The sequence below is a fragment of the Mustela erminea genome, chromosome 8, assembly GCF_009829155.1.
Source record: "Mustela erminea isolate mMusErm1 chromosome 8, mMusErm1.Pri, whole genome shotgun sequence".
Lineage (NCBI taxonomy): Eukaryota > Metazoa > Chordata > Mammalia > Carnivora > Mustelidae > Mustela > Mustela erminea.
The window spans coordinates 42,780,304-42,803,542 of NC_045621.1; the positions used below are offsets into that span (position 1 = coordinate 42,780,304).

Below are 23,239 nucleotides of genomic sequence, written 5' to 3' on the forward strand. Positions count from 1 at the left end.
CGGTTCCTGATCAGCATTTTCAAAGACTCGGTTACAGTGTTTACCAACATTATCAGTGCAGTGTTTTTCTCCTGGCATGAAACAGGAAGCCCCGAATAATGTAGATCATTCCAGTGCACCAACTCAATGCTGTTAACAGGCTTTCTTTTCCTTTAAATTGTAATATCCTTTCAGGGACAGTGAGCAGGTCAGGAAGTAAAACTCGCCAGACTGGTCACCATCTGTGGTGGTAATTGGCTCTGAGAAGAGCTGGCATGGAGGGTTCGAGAGCTGCCTTCAAATCCTTGAAGGCTCGTCAGGCGACAGGGCAAGCAGACATGTTCTGAGTTGCCACAGGGGACAGAACCACAGCCAAGCTGTGGCAGCCAGCAGCCAGCAGCCTTCAGGTAAATGAAAGGAAGAAGCTTCTAGAATGGAACAGAAAGGGCAGGCCTGGGAAGCAGAGACTCTACGTTCAGGAGGGGCTCAGGCAGAAGACAAATGAGACCTCCTCAGAGGCCTTTGGCTTGATGATGCAGATAATGTAGAAAAGTCCTTTGCACAGATGGAGACTCTAAGCCAGTCCCCAATGACCCCCACCTCCTGGTGTGTATCACGCTTGCTTCTAACCCATCACCCAATGGTGATGCACACTACTTCTGTGGTCATTGCATGAGATTGTAGGCATCCCCTCTCTCCCTTGCTAGCTCTGGTGAAGCAAGTGACCACATGGAAATGCCCACCTGACATGGAGCTGGGGTCCATCTCCAGTGAGCAACTAGCAAAAAACAGGCCTTCAATCTGCAGCCCATGAAGAGCTAAGTCCTGCCATCATGCACACAAGCCTGTGAGTGGATTCTTCCCTGCTGGGCCTCCAGTGACACCCGGCCCTCAGACTTGCAAGATCCCGAGCAGACCATTCTGCTAAGCCCAGACCCCTGACCCACAGCAGCTGAGGTGATGATTGTGTGTGAGCTGGTAAATGGTGGTAATACTGTCACAAGGCAACAAATGGCAAACCCATGCTCTTGGCTACAGATGCTGAGGAAGACACACGTCTCAAAGAAACCTCTACACATCCTGTCTGCAGGAGGACTTACCATCCCCAGGAATATCATCTCCTCTTCTCTCTGTTTCTTGGTTTTCTGGCATTGACTAAAACCTCGCCAAACCTGAAAGCAAAGAAATGGTTACTTGTCTAATACATCAAAGAAATAAATGGTATAATCACTGTCTTGAAGAGATAATCTACACCTTCACGTTCATCCCAGCATTACTGACAATAGCGATGACATGCGAACAACGGGTCAGTTGATGGATAATAAATGTGGTATATATACAAAGCGAATATCATTCATCCAAAAAAAAAAAAAAAAGGAAGGAAATCCTGACATATGTGACAACATGACTGAATTTGGAGGGCAAAAAAGTGAAAACAGTCGTAGAGAATGACAACTACCACATCATCTCCCTTAGCTATGGAATCTAAAATACCGAATTCTAGAAATAGAGTAGATTCGGGATCACCAGGGGCTGGAGGGTGAGGAAAATGTGTGAAAGTGGCCAAAAGATATAAACTTCCAGTTTTCAGATGAATGAGTTCTAGGGGTCTGTGTACAGCAGGGTGACTGTAACCAACACAATGTTGTGTCCTTGAAAGCTGCTAAGACAGCTGGCCTTGAGTGTTCTCACTATAGGAATGGGTAAGTATGTGATGTGAGATGTTTTAATTATGCTTACGGTGATCTTTACTTTGTAATATATATGTCTATCAAATCATGATGTTGACCATCTCAAATGTGCGCAATGTTTTATGTCAGTAATGGTGGACGAGGCTGTGAGAGAAGAAATGACTTGTAATTTTGTGTTTTTTAAGATTTTATTTGACAGAGATCTCGAGTAGGCAGAGAGGCAGGCAGAGAGAGAGAGAGAGAGAGAGAGAGGAGGAAGCAGGGTCCCTGCTGAGCAGAAAGCCCGACGCAGGGCTCCATCCCAGGACCCCGAGATCATGACCTGAGCCAAAGACAGAGGCTTAACTCACTGTGCCACCCAGGTACCCCTGACTTGTAATTTTGGTTAGGGACAGCCCCCTACCTGGGTTGCTTCAAGAGAAACTTCCAGATTTCAGGAGTGTAGGGCTAGATCTAAGGGGGGGCACTTTATAGATTTAAAAGAAAAATTTTCACTCAAATGTGGGTAAATAGAACATGGTCATGTCTAAGACTGATAACATCTCAGCTCTGAATTCAGATGCTTGTTTACAACTTCCTATCTTCATTGAAACTTGAAAGGAAACAGTCTGTTATGGGTCCCTCCATTCCCTGCCCTCCACCCCCATTCAGACCCCAGCAGGGACGGGGTCCTGACTCTCTGGCTGGGGTCTATGATCTCCTGGTGACTTCCTTCTCTCTCTTCTCATTCTCATTTGTCCCATATGCCAGCTTCTACATTTTCCTGCAAGCGACCTTAGCCTCCATTTGGAACGAGATAAGGTGCAAACCGATGGTGCTCATTTGGGGAGGAAACCTCAGGCCCACTTCTAAAGAGAACATCGATGTCCTGGTGCTTAGTGACAGTCACTGGCATTATGAACAGCACACACCAGCTCCGGCCAGCAGGTGTGGACCCTTGCTCCCTTTCTGTGATTGCATCTATGTGTGAATGCACATTGAGGATATAAGCCCTCAATGAATTTTCTGCCACATTCTTTCCCACAATTATCAATGACCTTTAAAAATATTTGAATGAGATGCCCTGCATTTTATACCAATTTATAATAAAATCTAAAAAAACATGACTGAGCTTAGTTAATGGTTTCTCCAGGGCAAGATTAAAAAATCTCTTTGGAATTTAAAATCCAGCTCTATTAAAGGTAGGGTTTTGCGACTTGGGCTTTCCGAGCTCACCCCTGACCCTGGGGTGGGTCTCTGGCTGTGTCAAGACACCTGTCCCCAGCTCCCTGAGCACCACGCACACCTTCTGAATCTGCAGTGCAGCGGCTCCCATGTCGATGACTTTATCACCAAGCATCCTGGCTTGCTTCGCTCTGTATTCTTGGAGGAAGATCTGTTTCATGAACATCGCTCTTAGGCGACCTTGCCGTGCTCGCTCAGCGATCTGGATTAGTTTAACAGCCTCTTCTAGAGGGATACTCTTTGTGGCGTATTTCTGTGAAAACTTTAAAGTTAAGTCAATGTTTAAACAGGTTAACTCCCTCAGTTGGTCCCAGATACATCGTGTGCTTACTTCTAACACTACCTTGCTAAGAGTTCCCAAGCTGTTGATCGAGAGTCTGATGGGGATTTAATACTAACCATTTCACTCATCAGTTATGTGAATTTTGATAACCTGCCATGCTCGGGCCCCGGTTCCCTATTTAAGAAACCCCATAAGCGTTCCTCTTCCATTCCGAACAAAATACCAATTAGTTCCATAATATTCTAGGTTGGCAGGAAATTATACCAGGAATGCCAATAAAATGAATTCAATAAACCTCAAAATTGCTTTTTATGTTTTATTAACTTAGTAGTAGAAACATATAAATAAAAAGCATATCTTTAATATGAGAACTTAGAATTTAAAAATCATATGAAGTAAAATGCTGACATCAAAATCCATTACAGGATGATCTAGTAATCACGAGTAAGGTTAAAATCATTTTAGAAGTATTCAATTTATGTGTGAAATGTCTTCTAGTCCTTACAAATTTGTATTTCAAAACATCCAAATGGGATGGGAAGATTATAATTGGAGAAACACCAGGGCTCGGGTGGTAAAATGCTGCCTTGGGGGAATCAGGTGGTTTAGGAGGAGACAAAGCCAGGTGTGGGACTGTGTGGTTTCCCAAGGAGAGCCAAGAGTAAGGTTTCTGGGGCATCTGGAGCCCTGTGAGAGCTCTGAGTGGGCTCAGAGGGCCCTCTATGGCCCTTGGAGTGAGGGAGAAGCTGGGGATATGGCTTGGCTTGTGTGAAGCCTCATACAGGGACAGAGGCAGAAGAGAGAGGCCTTCAGAATCAGAAAACTCCTGATCATGGGCTGAATCTTTGCCGAGGTGTCAGAGGGCAGGGTGGCCCCTTTATCAGGCCATGGTGCCAGACACTGAGGCCCCAAGTGTGGGGTGCTCTGGTTCATCCCCAAAGCCCCTATTTGTCACGATGATCTCTTGTCTGTGGGGGTGGGGGTGGGGGGACAGTGTCCAGAAAGGATCAGGGAGAGGGAAGGGGCATTTACTGAGACCCTACAGAAGCCAAAGGCTTTTCATAGATCCTCTTGGCAAAAGCACAAAGCAACCCCAAGGCTGGTATTCTTCTGACCAGTCAAGAGTTAATAAGACTGAGGCTGACCGAAGAAATAGAATTGACATGAGCTGCCATGGTTAGTAAGGGGTGGAGCCAATCTAAGCCAAGACTGACCCTCTTCCCAATAAAGCATCCATGGATCCTCGGTGTGGAACCCTGGTTCCCTTCGAGGGGGCTGTTTCAGTAACATTTCCTCAGAGTTCGGTTTTCGGTGAGATCTTGTCACCTCAAATTTGCAGTAAGCTCACATTTCCAAAAATGCACTCAGCAGGTTAGAACAGAGTGGATATCATGGTGGCATTGAACCGGACAAGGTCACTCTGAAAATCATTACAGCCCTTACTGAAGACTTCTGAGGGTTTGAGTGGTCTACTTAATACAACAAAGATTTTTGAACATTTACGGAAGGCCCAAGAGTAAATACTAAGCACTAGAGATGTAGGACTGGACGGTAATAGTTGCCTCTCAAAATTCTTTTTGGGCTGTATATTGCATATGTCTTCAAGAAATAAGCAGCTTGAGGTGAATACGGGGTGTCACGAGGCACTGAAGGGTATAAGAAAGTCACACAGATGTCAAGGGCTGTTGCCCAGAGCCCGGCGTGTTGCCGACGTTGGGCCCAACAGAAGTCGGGGCTGGGAGGGAGATGGACGGCTCTACCCCGTAGGGCCAGCTAGCGTTGCCTGCTGAGAAAGAAGGTTCCCCACCGCTGACCCTCCCCCCCACCCAGCAAAGAGGGACAGCAGAAAGAAGAGACGGCCAAGAGGAATTTCTAGGGTTTGACCATAGTGTGTACAATGTCATCTCCCTCCTCCACTTCCCCTATAAAATCCTCTGTAAATTCTGCCCTGTTTGTCAACGTTCTGTGCCAGGGGATTCCTTGGGGGAGCTGGGTGAAGGGCTGAGTGCCTCCTTCTGAATGATGTGTGGACTGAAGGCACCAGCAGGTGCAGGACGGTGAGATGACCCCTCTCAAAACAGCCCGGGACCAACTTCAGGAATGGAATGCAGGGGAAGGGTCAGTCTGTTAGGGGAGAGGTGGAGGAGGGAGAGACGGTCCTGAGTTAGCTGGGTCGGTGTAGGTTGCTGGAGGGACGCTGCATCAAGTTGGGCTCTGCAGAATGAGTACCATTTCGACAGGCTGGGCTGTAGGGAGAAGAGCGAGCCCTCTATGCAGCATGAAGCAAGCCCGCAGCTGAGAGAGCGCAGGGTACCGTGAGCCCACCCCCGTGTGTCCTGTGGCAGGCAGACAGGACACATCCTGTTCTTGCCCCACTGTCCTTCTGGTTGCGCTTGGAATTTTCCTTGGCACCAGGACCCAGGCTGACAACACTCAGCAGGACCTGTCTATAGGAAGCTCTCATGTGCTGCTCTGCCCTGGGCACCGGAGAGTTACTGACAGTGCCCGCTTCACTCGGAATAGTCCCAGCTTGGATAGCAACTGCCACCTCCCTGCATGGGCCATGACCAACCAAGGCCGTGGAGCACTAATGTGCAGGAGGCAGCGAGGGCCACCGAAATGCTCAGCGGACTTGCCACAAGTTGGGTATAAAAGTGCCGAGCAGAAAAGTCTGGAAGGTAATGACTGACAGGTAGGTTATCTTAACACTTAAAGATTTCACGAGATAACATTCCACTTCTGACTTTAGGTTAGGGGTTTGAGATGAGAACTCAAGCTGAGCTGATAAATCTACTCTGTCTCAGAGATGCTGACTGAACCAACAAAGGGTTAGGTTTCAATCTCTATTTCTAAGCTCTTGAAAAATAATGGTCGTGCGTCATCGAAAATACACCTCCAAGGGAAGCAGCTTCTTACACATACGGAATAGCAAGAGGGGCGGGTGCTGCTTTCCTTCCACTGGAAATAATCTGTCTCCCACACAATCAGGATGCACAGAAAAAGGTTCTATCAATTACGGAAGGATGCTTATAAAAATGATGTACAAACCTTATCGGGAATATCTAGTCCAATGTCAGCTAGTATCTGAGCAAGGATTTTCTCTCTTCCTTTGATGACTTCCAGCTTCTCTTTCAAAAAATACTTGGGAATGGGAATATCTAATTGTTGCTAGAGGAGAGAAAGAATAAGCCAAAGGGCACAATTTTGTCACAATCAGTCACAACTGTCACTTCTGTCCCAATCCCAGAACTTAAATCTGTCTGAACTATATAGTAAGGACTGTACACTAAAGGGACACACTTTACCTCCCATCCTGATTTAAGAGGTGATGAGGCCAATGGTGTCAAGAGAATTCATCACTGTTAAGGAGACACAGAATCACAAGGAAAAACCATCACCATGGCCCTTACTTTAATCATTACAGTAAAACTTGAGAACTCACATTAGTTAATTCTCAATTAACTAATGATAACTTAATGAAGGTCTTTAAAGAAACATAATATCATCTCAGCCTACCTAAAGTAATAATGCAAATTAAGATAGCAAAGCATTGTGATGCAGAGACCTTTGAATTCAACTTCAAAATTTATCATTAGCATCATTATTTGCATGTAAGTGATCACAATTTTTTTCCTAATAATGTTTTTATTTTTGTCTACATTACCTGAAATTATAAAAATTACTGGTAAAGTTCATCTGCTTTAGTAGGAAACTTGTTTTTTCATGCAATCAATATAAACTCTTGTTTCTCATTTATGCATATTACCAAATATTTCAGTTAGTGGAGGTCACACAAATATTTCCCAGCCCAAGTTCAACAATCAGGAGTGCAGAAGAGTTTTTCAGGGGTATGGGATGGGCCCTTGGCCATCCCCATCGAGAAATACTGTCCTAGACTCTTAGACACTCCTGGGTTGCCCTCTGGTAGACCAGTTGGCTCAGCAAAGCTAAGGTTCTGGTCCTCATGTTCAGCTCCCTTCTTCCCGTTCTGGGGTGACTCTCCACACCTTCTCATCCAGGGGATTTTGAATAGGCCTTCCCTTGAAGAAGCATTATAACGTAAAGGGGTGTCTTTTTTAGGACTTGGTGAGATGGTATCCATACCAGGTGGCAACCATTTTTGAAAACCAAACCTTTTAGACTAATGGAGTTTTGGGGTGAGTCCCGGGGTTCACTGAGTGAGGAGACCTGGGAATGGAGGGCAGTCAGAGGAGAAATATTCCACTTTTATTCAATGTTGAGATTTTATTTATTACCAAGTATGTTTAAGTGCTGTACTTTTCCAACTTTTAAGACAACATTTTTGTGCTACAGCTCACCCCTGTCCACTAGTTAAGATTTTGAGGGGCAGGAAATACAGCCTTTGAGAATGAAGAGAGGGGAGACACATATCAGTGGCCTCCGTCCATGACACCCCAAACGTCCATCTCAGATACCCTGGGATTTCCCATCCTCTAAAGGGCAGAATAAAGGACACTTCTTGTGGCAGAGAAACTCCCTCTCTCCCTGAGACGTCTCTCGACATCAGGGACCTGTTAGAGAGGCTCCTCATGTGGCAGGCTGCAGAAACACTCTTCTGGTTAGTTTGGCCACAGGGGACAATAATGACTTCTCGGACGCAGGGCAGGAGCACAGTGGAGAGTCTGTCAGCAGCAGGGATGTGTCCAGGGATGAAGAAGCCTCCAGGACTTGGCATTTCCTTCTGCTCCTCTTGGTGAAGTCTGTTTTGTTCTGTCTCTCTCCCTCTTTTATGCTCAGGAGCAGCTTTCTTCATTCTTCTGAGCATCTGAGAACGAAGGCTCCAACTACTCAGAAACCTGGGAGTCCCCGGTTCAGACTCCAAGGCAGAAACTGGTCTTTCTGTCTGTTTCAGAATCTCAGAGGGAAGGCTTGCCTGGCGCCACCACCAGTACCCATCCCTGAGATGACCAACTGTGGTTGGACTGGGGGGGGGGTCATATTATACAGAGAGCTGTGTGTTGTGCAGGTGGTGGGCACAGGGGCCCAGACACAGGGGTGCAGAGCTGAGCCACGTAGGAGCTCCCGGAGATGGCACACGTGTCTCCCTGGCCTGGAACTAGCTCCTGGGGTCCAAGCTGCTGCTATTAGACGTGCCCCCTAACCATCTGGACCCCTGTGTCATCACATGGCTCACCATGCATCCTCCAGAAATGGTGGGAAACACAGTTGAGAGTCTCCTACTGGGAAGGCTTCCTGGACAATGTCTGTCATTTGTCACCCCTTTCAGTGTTCATGGTCTTTGAAAAGATGAACCAGGTGAACCAGAAAATCTGAAGGAGCCCACCACAGAAGTTTCATAAATTTCTTATTCTCCAGCTTCGAGAATATTATTTAATATTCTTGGCATTAAGTTAACACATTTAATACTGATTTATTAATTCAATTTAGGGATATGATTTAATGACTTGATTTCATGTTTATCCTCAGGTGTTCTTGGTAGACTCACCCGGGTGAGTCAAAAATTGCTTTAATCCACGCCTTTATAAATGAATGGCAATAAACATTAAAGTTTCGGAGGGAACTTCAACATTTCCAGTCGTTCTAGTTATTCTTTAGAGTCCATTCCAACGAAGTGCAGTAGTAATGCTAGGAAAGTCTATTTCAGAAACAAACATAACCTTTATAGACTCTTGACTATTTTCAAAAGAAAGGGGCATTAAATGCCAGGTAGAAAATTGAACACTGTCTCCTTTCAATTTTATTTTAGGGAAATGTTCCTTTCAAAATGAAGATTGAGCTCACAGGACTGTGGCCCTGAAGTGAGCTCTCTGTCCACTGACTGCTGGCAGACTCATCCAAGGAGTCTGGCAGTGGGTGTCTGGTGGTGAAGGTTGGGAGGACAGCAGGGAGGCAGAATGCTCATGGCTCCAGGGCATCAGAGATAGGGAGGATGCCTTTCTTTCTTGTCTGAGGCTTGAAGGCCTATTGCCAAAAATCCCTGAGTCACCAAAGACCCAAAGCAAAGGAGGAGACACAAGCACCTGGAAGGAAGGAAATGGCCACCCATTGGCTGCTCATCCTGAAGAAGATGATGGGAAACAGAGGCCAGAGGGAGATCTCCTTTGGAAACAGAAGTAGGGGCAGTGGGACGGGAAATTGGGAGGGTTTGTGTCTCAGGATATTTATGGAAGAGTTGGCTTACTCCAGCCAACAGACCTGGGCAGACTGACAGAGACAAGGAAGACAACAACTTCAGTGTCCAGTGGACCCAAGGAATGTGTGAAGATTTGTCTGTACCCAAAGCTACAGGAACTCAATCCTTGTCCGGGTGGGTATGGCCCAGCTGAAGGGCAACGCTTCAACTTTTCATACAACAACCAGCACAGATGTCTAGAAAGCCTGTAGAAAATTGGTTACAGGCCTACATGGCTGATTTAAAGCAACAAGAAACAGATAAGAGACGAAGCTGAGTACTTACAGGAGCCAACTTTAGATCCTGTAGGATGTCATCAAAATAATGAAACTCTGTTAATTCCAATTCAACCATTTCATTCTTCAGTTCCAGGAGGCGACCCATCACTCCATCCAGGATTTTTCGGATCAGTATTCGCTTCTGCGGGTGGACAATCTGGTCATAAACGTCCTCCAAGTTTCTGAAGATCTGCACGTATTTTATGTAGAAGGTGGCTAACATTTGGAAGATGAAGATTTGATTGCTTTGGGATTCCATCATGTGCTGAGACTCTTTATCAAGCAAAGAATTGAGGGTGTCTTGGGTCTGATGCCACATCTTGTTATACATTCTGGTGGAAGACAAGAGAATAAGTGAAAATTCCTTTGTGAGACATATGAAATGGGCATCCGGAATAACAAAACAAACGTCAACCAGGAACACGGCATGTAGTTCCCTTCAGACCATTTATGTCTTGTTTCGAGGTGCAAGTGATTTTCGGACATGACCACTGTTACCATTATCAAATGCATAGCTTAAAAATCCTTTCACGTCAATGATAAGACTAATTTCTCACTGTACCTGCAAAACCAGCATGATTACACCCATTACAGAGACGAAGAAGCTGTGAGTCTGAATTTTGCACAGAACTGTCCATACATACAGCTGGTGGGCTATGAGGTGGAATGACCACGTTGGAAAGGAATTCTGCAACACCTCATAAAGTCAAACACAGGCAGCCCCTATGAACAAACAATCATTTCCCAGAGAAACTCTTGTAAATCTGTATTGAGGATGAACATAATAGCGTTTCTTTATAAGAGTCCAAACAAGGAGATAACCCAACTGTTTATAAATGAAAGAATGAACAGATAAACTGCAGTGAATTCACAGTGGACTAGTCCCTGCGATGGAGAGTGAATGACTTACAGCTCTAAGCAACAACTGTGAACTTGAGACCCGTAATGAGGGACATAAGAAGTGAGAGGCGGCTGCCCTGGGACTCAGGACTGCCTGAGTGGGCTCCTCGTCCTCATTTGAGTCAGTGGAAGCAGCAGACAGGAAGCTGGAGGGCGGGAGGAGAATGGGATGCAGGTATGTCTTCTCCCACTGCTCCCTGGCCAGTTAGCACATGGTTGGGAGCCTCTTTCTACCAAAGGCTCAAGGTAGTGTGGCCTCTCTGCATTGCTTGACTCAGGACCCTTGTTGGTTCCTCGAGACTCTGTCCCCATTTCTTCTGCCAGTCCCTTTCTTAACCATCCTGCTGAGTGTGCCATCCTTTTCCAGCCTGGACCCTGACAAACATATCCAAGGCAGACTTTTTTTGGTTGACATTTTGGGAAATTTTTTGCTCTCTTTGTATCCAAGAACCAGATGAAAAGCTAATGGAAAGTTCAGTGTGTCCGGGAAGAGGCTTAATATTTCTCCCAGGGGTAAGAAGGTGGGAAAGAACCTGGCCCTTTCCCTGGGATGAGGGGGAAACCCACAACCCATTAGGTCTTTCCCGTGCTGGCCAGGGAGCTCACTCTCTGCCTGAATGGAGCCACTGGGTCAGGAGTGAGGTTCTCCCTTCCTCTTTGCGGTCGCCCTGACCTCCCAACCCCACGCTCAGCTGTGTGTGGCATCCTCGGGGCCAGGCTGCCTGCACAAGCCTCTTCTGCCAGCACAGGGGCAGCTGGGCACCTGCTCTCTGCAGTCTACCTACCACCTTTAGCCCCACCTCAGAAGGACCAGACCTTGCCTCCTCTCTTCCCAGGGTTCTGCTAGAAGGTGGGCTTTTCCTCGTTCCCCCTCTGCTGGCCCTCAGGTCCCACATTCTCAGGCCTGCCCCCTCGTCCTCATCTCACCTGCTTTCCCTCCTTCGATGTTTTCATGGTATCTTCTGGAAAATGCTCTAACGTTCCCTTAGCCCTCATGTATTTATAGCCTTTGACATCTCCTGTTGCCATGTTGGAGGTGATTCAGGAAGAGCAGGGAAGAAAATTGCTCATTCAATCCACCGTGTTTTACTGGGAGTCCCTCACTGATCTTCCCAAGGTCATTAGCAGGCATCTCTGCTAGGTCCTTTGCTCTGGTCCCACTACCTGCCCTTCCTTACTCATGCTCTGCACTTCCCTCTGAGAAATGGCCAACATCACTTCCTGCAGTTTACCACACGCTGTGACCCTGGCCATACTCCATGAATAGTGCTCCCGTCACTCTCACTGAGGTGGGAGGAGGTGGTCTGTTCCCTAGTGTCTGAACCCAGTCTATGGGATTCTAAGCTTGGAACCATTATGCAGCACTGTACCACCACCTCTTCCTTGACCAAAAATAAAAGAATACCACCATGACCAGAAAATACGTAATTGTAACTCTTGCCAAGATGATGGAATCAAAAGCTTCTGCACAGCAAAGGAAACAGTCAACAAAACAAAGAGCAACCCTTGGAATGGGAGAAGATATTCACAAATAACAGTACAGACAAAGGGCTAATCTCCAAGATCTATAAAGACCGCCTCAAACTCAACACACACATGTCAAATCATGTCAAAAAATGGGCAGAAGAGGGGCGCCTGGGTGGCTCAATGGGCTAAGCCTCTGCCTTCAGCTCAGGTCATGACCCCAGAGTCTTGGGATCGAGCTTTGCATCGGGCTCTCTGCTCAGCAGGGAGCCTGCTTCCTCCTCTCTCTCTGTCAAATAAATAAATTTTAAAAATCTTAAAAAAAACGGGCAGAAGATAGGAACAGGCACTTCTCCAATGAAGACATACAAATGGCTACAAGACACATAAAAAATTGTTCATTCATTAGTCATCAGGGAGATTCAAATCAAAACCACATTGAGATCCCACCTTATACCGGCTAGAATGGCCAAAATTGACAAGACAGTAAACAACATGTGTCGGAGAGGATGTGGAGAAAGGGGAACCCTCTTACACTGTTGGTGGGAATGCAAGTTGGTGCAGCCACTTTGGAAAACAGTGTGGAGATTCCTCAAGAAATTAAAAATAGAGCTTCCCTATGATGCTGCAATTGCACTACTGGGTATTTACTCCAAAGATACAGATACAGTGAAAAGAAGGGCCATCTGTACCCCTATGTTCATAGCAGCAATGGCTATAGTCGCTAAACTGTGGAAAGAGCCAAAATGCCCTTCTTGGACATCTTGACGAATGGATAAAGAGGTTATTGTCCGTATATACTACGGAGTATTATCCTCCATCAGAAAGGATAAACACCCAACTTTTGTATCAACAGGGACAGGACTGGAGGAAATTATGCTGAGTGAAATAAGTCAAGAAGAGAGTCAATTATCATATGGTTTCACTTACTTGTGGAGCATAAGGAATAGCACGGGGGACATGGGGAGATGGAGAGAAGTGAGTTGGGGGAAAATTGGAGGGGGAGACAAACTATGAGAGACTGTGGACTCTGAGAAACAAACTGAGGGTTTTGGAGGGGAGGATGGGTGAGCCTGGTGAGTATTATGGAGGGCACGGATTGCATGGAACCCTGGTGTGTTGCAAAACAATGAATTCTGGCAGAAAACTGAAAAGAAATAAAATAGAAAAAAAGATGATGGGTGAGAAATTTAATGTGAATATTTGAATGTCCGTTCGCCTGGTTGCAGATGAGATGAACCACCTGCATAAGGGTTGTGCGTAAGTTCTGTTCTCAAATTATTTATCCATTTATTTTGCTTGTTTTTCCACTGGATTGTTTTTCTATTCATTTATGGGGGTTGTTTAAATACACTGAGTGTCTATGCATTCCTTAACTTGCCTTCTAGCCGAGAAGCTGCTGTCTTATCACCCACAGCCCAGGGCAGGCTGTAGGCACGTACCCTCCACCTCTGTCCTGCTGGGAAGGGCAATCCCACCTGGATTCATAGGGGTCCAGCTGCAGCCCTCCAGGCTGGTTTGGGGCCAGGCCCCGTAGGAGCAGCGATCGCAGAGCACTGTGCCAGTGCCTGACGAGGCCTCCTCCTTGTGCCTGCTCACTGCTGTGTGCTCCCACGCTGTTCTTGGTCCAGAGAGTTTCAACTTGCATTAAAAAATTTCTGATTCTTTAGTTTTTAAATTTAGAATATTTTCATTTTATTTTAAAATGTACTATCCCACTCTTAAGTATAACAAATACACAGTAGTATGTTATCAATTAATACAAACTTAAAAGAACAAATAAAAACTTTTTAAAAAATATTTATTTATTTATTTCAGAGAAAGAGAGAGATTTATTTCAGCGAGTGTGTGTGCCAGCAAGGGGAGGGACAGTGGGAGAGGGTGACAAGCAGACTCTCCACTGAGCTCAGAGCCCCACACAGGGCTCCACCCCAGCACACTGAGATCATGACCTGAGGCAAAATCCAGAGTTGGATGCTTAACCTATTGAGCCACCCAGGAGCCCCTAAAAATAAAATTTTTAAATAAAACATTAAAAAATAATTTTTTTACATGTCTCATTTTTATATCCTTGGAAAAGAGATGAGAGACTCATCTTCTTGGCCAAAAATTAGAAGCTTATCTTGGTGTGTGAAGAGTCTTTCAGGTTCAGACGATGACAACAATGATGACGATGACGACGATGATGACGTAGAGTTCAGAAGTTCATAATGCTGGTCACCATCCTAAATGCTTTACAGGCCTCAGCTCACATAAACCTGACAGCCCCCTTAGGCAGGTGCTTCCATCACTGCAGGTTACAGACGAGCCAACTGAGGCACAGCAAAGCTGACCCACGTCCAGAGTTCATAGTCTGAACCCCTCTGTGGCCCCCATTCTTCAGGATGAAGGCAAATGAGGGTGACAAAGCAGGTGGCATAGTTGTGATGGGCCAAGATTTGGTTGGAAATACACTTTTTCCCTGCAGCCCGCACCTGAGTTTGGATACTGAATACTGCCCCAGGCATGCCTCCCGGAGAGTCAGATATCTCCAAACTTGGACATCTTTAAAACCATTGCTAATGAAAGAACGTTCTGCCAGATGGCTTTAGGAAGTGAGAACATTTTCAGGGGCAGTTCGATTCCACTTAGCACAGGACTTGCCCCTCCTTGAAGAATAAATGACAATTTATTAGAAACAACCCCACCACAGAACAGTACCGTAGCAGCTTCTGCCTGGTCCCAGCCTCAGATGGCCTTAAAAAACGAGGCAAACAGGACAGGGGAGGTGGAGGCAGAAACTGAGTGGACAATGAAGGCTGCCTTATCAAATACCTGCTCTGGGGGAGGTAAAGCTGGGAAGGGTGCTGAGAAGCAGAACATATTCCTAGATGACCAAAGCCCAGACTTGGAGAAGCGGAGGGGGGGCGGCACACCCAGGGGACCCCTGACCTGACCAGCTGCCCAACCAATGTTACATAAAACAGCAAACCATGTGGTTTGTTTTGTGCCCGAAACCTGTCAGGACAACATTACAGAAGAAAATTATAGACTAATTTTGTTTAGAACTGGGATCTGAAATTCCACTTAGCAAACAGGACTCAGCATCAGATCAAAAGCATGGTTCCCTCTGACCGGGGAGGGGTCATCCCAGGAATCTGCGAGAGTTCAGCATGGAGACAAGCTGAGCTAAATACAGCAACAGAACAGTACAAAGCTGAAGATTATTTCCACAGGATGCCAAGAAAATTCTCAATAAATTTAATTTATGGCATATGCCTGATTAAGAAGACCATCCAGATACCCCAAAGAACAGATGCTGTCAGCCCTTCAAAAACGCTGAATGCCAGAGACCAAAAGCATTTTCAGGAGACACACTAGAAATCTAAAAGACAGGAGTGAAAAAGAAAGAAGCAGACAGAAAAGGGATTCATACAAAAGATTTAAGAAACTGCTTGTAAATGACACAGCTGCAATAACCAAGGAACTCGATAACAAAATATAAGAAGTCAGCTGGACAGCAAATTTGCAAGCCATCGATAAAAGCCACAAACGCTGAATGCAGAGGAAAAATACGAAAAAGGAAAAACAAACTCCCTTTCCCAGTACTGATTAAACATCTAAGAATGAATATGGTGGGAGCCACACAAGAGGTAACTGAAGAAAATTCTAGAAGGCTAGCTGCAGAGGATCGGACCATGCAGAAGGCTGGAAAGACAAGATGAAAAGAAAGCAGACTCTTGAGATTGACATGCAGATTTAACATCACTGAGAATTTGGAATATAAAATATTCCCAAATAAATAAATCTAGTCATAACTTCCAAATACGGGGGTGGGATCAGTAATGAAAAATAAGGGGCATTTATCAAACTTCAAAGCACTGAGCACACCATTAAGCACTAAGGTTGTGCAAGACCCCAGGGACGCTGCCCCATGAGGTGCGGGTGGGGTGACCTGAATCTTACAAAGACCCATACCCATCAAGAGCAAGGGATGTTGGGTAGAGGATGTTTCCACCAGGGGCGATCACACCCACACTGATGGAGGGAGCCCGCCCAGAATTTAGGAATGCCCAGACTCCACTCTGGGACAGACCCAGCCTGAGAAAGCCTTGCTGCCCTAGCTCAGTGCACTCATTGGCTTCCACCCAGGGTCAAAGAAGCAGAAACCCCTCCAGGACCATGGCTGAGCTGACCCACCCCTGGAACTCTGGGCTGAGGATTCTCCTGGCGGCCTGAGCCTTCCAGGCCCCGCCTTTGGGCGGCAGCCTCTTCCTTCCTCACCTGGTGCTTTTCTGGAGAGCGTTGCTGGAGAGACCAGGCACTGGTCATTGGGTGATAGGAAGCATGAGACAGCCACGTGAGCCGGCCCACCAGCATCATCACCCTGTCCTCTGGACACTGACCTCGGCGTTCTTGCCTTCCAGGTTCCCTACTGTCCTGGGCACCCATTGGCCACAGCCCCACCACTCTCTTCACTGCCAGCAGCCACTGGCCAGCCTGGAACCACCCCCCACCCCCACCCCGCCACCGCCCCCTGCATGCAGTCCCAGCCCGGCCTCGCTGCCCCACGGTCCCTGCATCTTTCTGCGGAGCTGGTGCCCAGGAACATTACGTGAGACCTGGGATGCCGCAGGACGTTTTTTGCTTTTTTATTTTCTTTCCAAATAAGAACATCACTGAGATATAATTCATGTTCTATAAGTTTACCCTTTCAAAGGGAACCCATCAATGGGTTTTAGTATATTCACAACAACCGCCTCTATCTAACTCGAGGACATTTTCATCTTCCCGAAAGGAGCCCCTGTCCACTGTCTACCCAGCCCCCAGTCACCATTACTGTAACTGCCGCGGACATTTCACATAAATGGACTCACACAGTTGGTGGCGCCTGCACAATGTTTGCAGAGTGCGCATGTGCAGAGGCCGGCACCGGGACCTCGCTGCTTCTTGATGCGGTCCAGGCACGCCCCTGACCGGCATGGGGGCCGCCTCTGCCTCCTGGCCCTTGTGAATGAGACCCCATTATCCATGCGTTTTTATTTTTATTTCCCTTTCATCTGGCCAGGAGGGTTTTAAAGGCAAAGGGCCGTAAGGTTAGAATCAGAAGCTGTCTCCTGACCTAGTGGGTCTCAGGCTAGCCACAGCCTCCTTGCACTTTCACTTCCTCCTCACGGGGAAAATCTGGACAGGGACACGCCTCTGGACACCTGAAGGGGTTACTATTGGATGGGATAACCGATGTGAAAGTGTTCTTGAAATTTTAAATGCACTTTGTAAAGAGAAAGTGGCATTTTATCCATGGGACTACTTAGAATATTATTTTTTAAGTACACGATTGATTTCAGACTTGGGCATATGACAAGAAGTGTTACAGATTTTGAAGTCAGGAGGATTGTGGGTGGAGAAGATGAAATATGACAGCTGAAAATGGCCAGACTGTTATTTACATAGCTTGGCAGATTTCTGTAGCTGGGTGGGTGGGGGAAGGGAAGACTAGAGTATTCAGACATACTTTGATGAAAAATCTAAATCTTGGGGCACCTGGGTGGCTCAGTGGTTTAAGCCTCTGCCTTCAGCTCAGGTCATGATCTGAGCCCCACACTGGGCTGTCTGCTCAGCGGGGAGCCTGCTTCCCCCTCTCTCTATGCCTGCCTTCTGCCTACTTGTGATCTCTCTCTGTCTATCAAATAGATAAATAAAAATCTTAAAAAAAAAGAAAAATCTAAATCTTGCAAAATGGGAATTCTCCCCAAGATATTTTATACAGGATAAATCTTCAGATTCTTCCAGTACTATGTAGCTGTTTGTCCTATTTCCAGAATATTTCCCTGGCCTTCTTGCTTAAGGGAGAGGCCCAGCTGTCCTTCCCTGAAGCCCTCACAGGAGAGGCTCCTTTTCTGCCAGAATCATCCGACTGCTGTAGGGATGGGGGGGTCAAGGTCCTTGCTCCTCACTGCCACTTCCAAATCAGTCTGACTGCCCCCCCTCAGCTTTGTATCTCATTTAATCAGGTGGCATCACTATTGCCCCTCACTGTCACCATCGTCTACGCCCTGCACCATCTTTCCAGGACCTCACAAGGTGTCTACGCATGAATAGTATTTACGGACAGACTCCTCCCTCCTCAATTCCCTGTGATAAACTCAGCTCCTCCCTTGAAGCCAAGACCTCCAGCTACCTGCTGGGGCTCATGCCCCCACTGGCAACCCCACTACTCCCTCCTCTTCCTCACCCTTTCCTTTAGCAAAGTAACATGCCATTGCCTCCTGTCTTTAAAAAAAAAAAAAAATCTGTCTCCTGGCCTGTTTACCTAAATCAGGTTTCGCAAAACTCCTTTAAAAAGTTGGCCATGCTCACTGTCCTCCTGTTCCCGCCCATTCTCAGCAACCTTTATACTCCATCCCCGACAAGGGTCAAGGGAACCATGGGAACCTACCTTGCTAAATGGATGGCCCACTTTGGTTCTCTTCTAACCTGTCTCAGCAGTGTTTGAGTTTGTCACTCCCTCCTCCCAGAAACCTTATTTCCTGTTCATCTAAACACCATGATTTTGCTTCCCCCTCATGGATGCTACCTTCGATACTTTTGCTGGTGTCTGCTCTCCAGTCTCTTACCACCGGATGACCCCTTCTCTCCTTGTCTATACTCATGCTGTGTCAATAAAGCCTATCTACATACCAACACGTTGAGTTTATATTTCACACACAGACCTCTCTTCTGAACTCAAGGCTCGAATATTCAACTCCCTACTTGATCTCCAAAAGGCACATCAAACTCAATATGCCCCAAACTGAAATCCCGATCTTCTCCACTGCAACATCTCTGCAAGCCCATGATCTCTCTGCCCTCATTTCTTCACTCATAAACATGGTTAGTAAGAGCATGCCTAATGCTGGAGGTAGAATGCCTGGGAGGGCACCCTCTGCTTGCCCGGAATGAACCTTCGTCCCTGATTCCTCTGCTCTGCAATGGGAATAACACCATATACAGGTCCTGAGTTATTGGGTGTTATGAGGATCACACGCCCTGCCATATTTCACACACTCAGCACAGTGCTGGCAGACTCAGCACTGTAACACGTCGGAAATGGTCCTGATGAAGACCACAGAAACACGCTGCTGAACAAGTGCTGGGCGAGCAGCTCAGGGCTGGGCACATACTCTTCCCGGTACCCCTACCACCCGACTGCAATTCCTTGAGAAAAGCAGAGTGGTACCATAAAGCTTCCTCAAGCTCCTTCTTGATTTAATACGGAACCTAGGTTTCTACCAAGCAATCCACAGATAACTGAGAAAGGCGAACAAAAAAGCAGGCGATGTACAGAATGTCTTGAAGTTGCTACTGTTTCAAAATGACAGCAGCTAGGGCATAAGCCACGGGCTCTTGGGACCTCATGTCCACGGGGCAAGAAGGCAGTGCGACGGGGAGGATGGAGACCCAGGCGTATGGCGTTCCTTGTCCACAAGAACCTGATACTCTACCCTGGGCCCGTCTTCATTTACTAACACATGAAAAGGAGGGGAGAGGAGAGAAGAAAAGAAGGAAGAGAAGCAGAGCAAGCCATCTCTCCGCCTGAAGACGTCCGGCCTAGGTCTATAAGCCGGCCACCCATCACTTACGCGTTCGACATGGCTGACTACTTTCTCTCTTTCCCTCGCCCGCCTGGAAGCTCTTCCGTCTCTCTCCGAAGGGCGGCCGGCAGCAGGCGTCGGGACACAGGGACACAGCCACGGGCGTCCACGGAGAGGTCCTTCTGGAGGACAGGGTCGGGGTGGGGGCTATCCTCCACTCTGGGCAGGAAAATGCGACAGCGCGTAGGCACAGATAGGTTCTGAAACCTTCCTGTAGCCCCTAGGCTGGACGCAAGGCGGAACCTAGCAACCGAGACGCTACGCCTGCGCAGTGCCGGCTCGCCGCGAGCAAGGGACACGCCCCCTGAGCTCCGCGCGCCTGCGCTCTGGGCTGGTTTCCGTGGCAACCGAGGAGCTGCGCGGCGGGATTCACGTTTTGAGGAAAGGAACTGCTTTCCGCGGGCGGGAGCTCCCAAGATGAGGGGCTGATCTCCCTGTGGACCCTCCCGGACACCAGCCCCCGGGGTCCAGCCTGGGTCCCTTCCGCCGGCTCGCCGTCCTCCATGCCTTATTCCCACTTCCCTGTTTGCCCCCTTGTCATCTGCCTTCTGATATGTGGCCTTGGACAAGGACCTTGATTGTAGCCTCTATCTTCCCATCTGTAACATGGGATAGCAGTCATTCATTTGTTCAGAACTTGATTGGGCTTCTCTCCGGGGCATGCGCAGACTTAGGTTCTGGTGATACAGGGTGGAAGCAGTCCTGGATTTCTGGGGCAAAATGAAAATGAAATGAGGAGCTAGAGAGTTGTACATGGAAAAATGCCATGTGGATGCTAGTTATTAGCAGGTCGCTATGAGTGTCTGCTTTCACTGCCCTTCTTTCTTCATCTTTAGTAACTATTGAGATTTATTTGCAAATTTTATAACCTGCAATTCCTACAGGAATACATTCAGGACCAATACAGTTGAAAGAGCATGGGAAAGGCATCCCCATAAAAATGACAGGGTGATCTGGATGACAGAACCTCTCTCACACATGAAATGAACAAAAGAAGAGCAAAAATAGGGAATAACAAGAATAAGAGAAAAGAACAACTAAACAAAAAAAAAATTAAGTACAACTTTGCGCCATCAACTTCAAAAAACTGTACTCAGTGAAACAGATGTCTGCCATGGAGAATGGTATCTGAATCTCATCCCCGTTGCCCAAAAATCCCCATGAGGGAAGAAAACCAAGTAGACAAAAATATTAAGATTTCTCACTAATGCTTTTTGATACAAAGAAGACATGAATCTGCAAAGTGAAATGAGAATGTGCGCACAGAAGCAAGCTACCTGGGGAAATCCAGGTGAGACAAAATAATCGTTAGTAGAAAACAGCCCCTGCTGCCCACAGGACCTGACCAGAGCTAGGAAAAATCACTAGGACTTGCCACTTTCTAGGACTCTGCACTGTACAGAGGCAAAGATTCAAAGTCGAAGGACAGTTGTCACAGAGACAGGGTGGGCTCCTCATAAGGGTCGGGAAGTTGAGCAGAATCTCTGGAGAAAGCAGAGCCCAGGGCTTGCACATATTCAGGGACTCAGTCCTAATCCTCAGTGTGTATCCAGGTCACAGCAAAGTAGATAAAAATGCCATCTTCCAACTTTCAAACTCATTCAGATATAGTGAGAAAGGAGTCAAGGAGAATTTGCTCACATTATATTTGAACAGAAGATTCATAAAGAGCAACCCATGTTAGATACAAATAAGATAGAAGCAACAAATCCATTATCCAAATCTAAGACGTTACTAACAAGGTAAGGGGGGAAAAACAAATAACAAGAACAAAAGAGAGATGGCCAGTAAGTTAAACATCTGCCTTCGGCTCAGGTCATGATCTCAGGGTGCTGGGATTGAGCCTCAAGTTGGGCTCCCATGGGGAGTCTGCTTCTCCCTCTGCTTCTGTCCCTCCCTATCCAAGCTCACGCATGCACTCTCTCTCTATCAAATAAAATAACATTTAAAAAATTATGGCATGGGTGAGACAGTTGAAGAACTTAGTCTCGAAAAAAAGTAACCGAATACAATAAAATTCTTCACATATGTCCCATGTTATAGAATAAATAAAAAGAACACCAACCTAATAGACTAAGTGTTGGGAGAAAAGATAAAATAACACAATGAGAAGAGGGAGATGATACAGCTAAGACAACCAAATGAAAAAAAAAATTGCCAATAGAGAAACCAAATTAGAAAGACCAAAAAGCAGACTAGGGCACAATTCACCTGGATTACTGACTTACAGGAAAAGCTTGGATCAACTGCAGTGAATGTGCAGGAAAAAGACTCCATAATTTGAGCAATTAGAAAGGGGTTAGTTGATATTCCTTAAAAAAAGAGTCCTCTAATATTAATTTTTTTCAAAGCTGTAAGGAAATGCCTCTGAAAGAAGAGAACCAAATCAGCAGATCAAAAGTTCTCACTGTGTTCCAGGAAAAACTGGTATAGAACAAGCAACACCAAAGATCTCCTGGATGTGTGATTGAACTTCAGGGAGAAGTGGTAGGGGGATCTGGTGGCCTCAGATGTCTGCATGGTAGCTTTCAACATCAGATGAAATGATAGCAACATTCGCAAAGGTTTTGGAGAAAAATGTGACCCAAGATATTTCTGCTCACTGAAGTTAATATTCCCGAATATGAAAGCACTCTGGAAATACAGCACTCATGCATAAATTGGCATGTTTTCAAACACAAGTAACCCAATGTCTGATGGCTTGAACAATAAGGATTTAGAATCTCCCAAGAATAGAGGTGAGACAATTTTGGACTGGTTATTCCAATGGCTCAGTGACATCATCCTTCTTTGGTGGTCGTTTGGTCTTTTGGTGTTATCATCCTTAAGGTGTTGGATGACTTCCCTCATGGTCATAAAATGTCTGCAGTGATGCCAGACATTACAGCCTCGCTCTGGGATATCTCAAGAAAGCATAAGACCAGCTGGGAAATGTGAACACCATTATTGCCTTAGAGAAATCAGGGTTTACCTGCATTATGAGAGAGAGAGAAGTGGATAAAAGAACCAAAACAGGGCTCTGCCAGCCTGGAAGCAGGAAATATGGCTGGTTGTGTAGGGGACATTCAGGAAAAGCCATAACTCGAGCTCTTCTAGAAAATAAATCAGGGACACCTGAGTGGCTCACTGGGTTAAGCCTCTGCCTTCTGCTGGGGTCATGATCTCAGAGTCCACAATCTCAGGCTCCCTGCTCAGTGGAGAGCCTGCTTCCACCCCTCTCTCGCTGCCTGCCTCTCTGCCTACTTGTGATCTCTGTCAAATAAATAAATAAAATCTTAAAAAAAAGGAAATAAATGAATTGAAGGTGCAATCTAGCAATCAAAAGATGTAAGTCACGTTCAAAGGATGAACAAGTGCTCAGTTGTGGGAAGACAGTGCAGCAAGGTCTCCCAAAGTCTACAGAGCAGGAGAACAAATAGAGATTTCTCTGATTATGTCCCATGAGCTTTGCAGGTGCTAAGGTGATCTACTTATCGGCTACTTACTCTGTGCTGGGGACTCTGTGGGACTGGATGCATATTCATACACAAAGCTGGCCCGTTAACATTATGAGGTGGGCAATATTTTCATCCCTATTTTACACATGTGGAAGCTGAGATCGAGGGAGGCTATGTCTAAGGCCACACTCCAGGAGACAGTGGAGTTGGCATTCA

General features: G+C 46.5%; 1 protein-coding gene across 2 annotated transcripts in view; it reads right to left on the reverse strand.

The window, feature by feature from the left end:
- IQCA1 (IQ motif containing with AAA domain 1) overlaps positions 1-19,828 on the reverse strand; it is a 148,578-nt gene extending 128,750 nt beyond the window's left edge. For both annotated transcript variants that reach the window (XM_032355253.1, XM_032355252.1), the window contains exons 1-5: positions 19,575-19,828; positions 9,617-9,941; positions 6,226-6,345; positions 2,956-3,147; positions 1,080-1,151 (exon numbers count right to left, since the gene is read on the reverse strand). In XM_032355253.1, coding sequence (XP_032211144.1) covers positions 1,080-1,151; positions 2,956-3,147; positions 6,226-6,345; positions 9,617-9,941; positions 19,575-19,585 — 720 coding nt within the window. In that variant the 5' untranslated portion in view covers positions 19,586-19,828. The remainder of the gene's footprint in view (positions 1-1,079; positions 1,152-2,955; positions 3,148-6,225; positions 6,346-9,616; positions 9,942-19,574) is intronic.
- Positions 19,829-23,239: the final 3,411 nt, after the last annotated feature.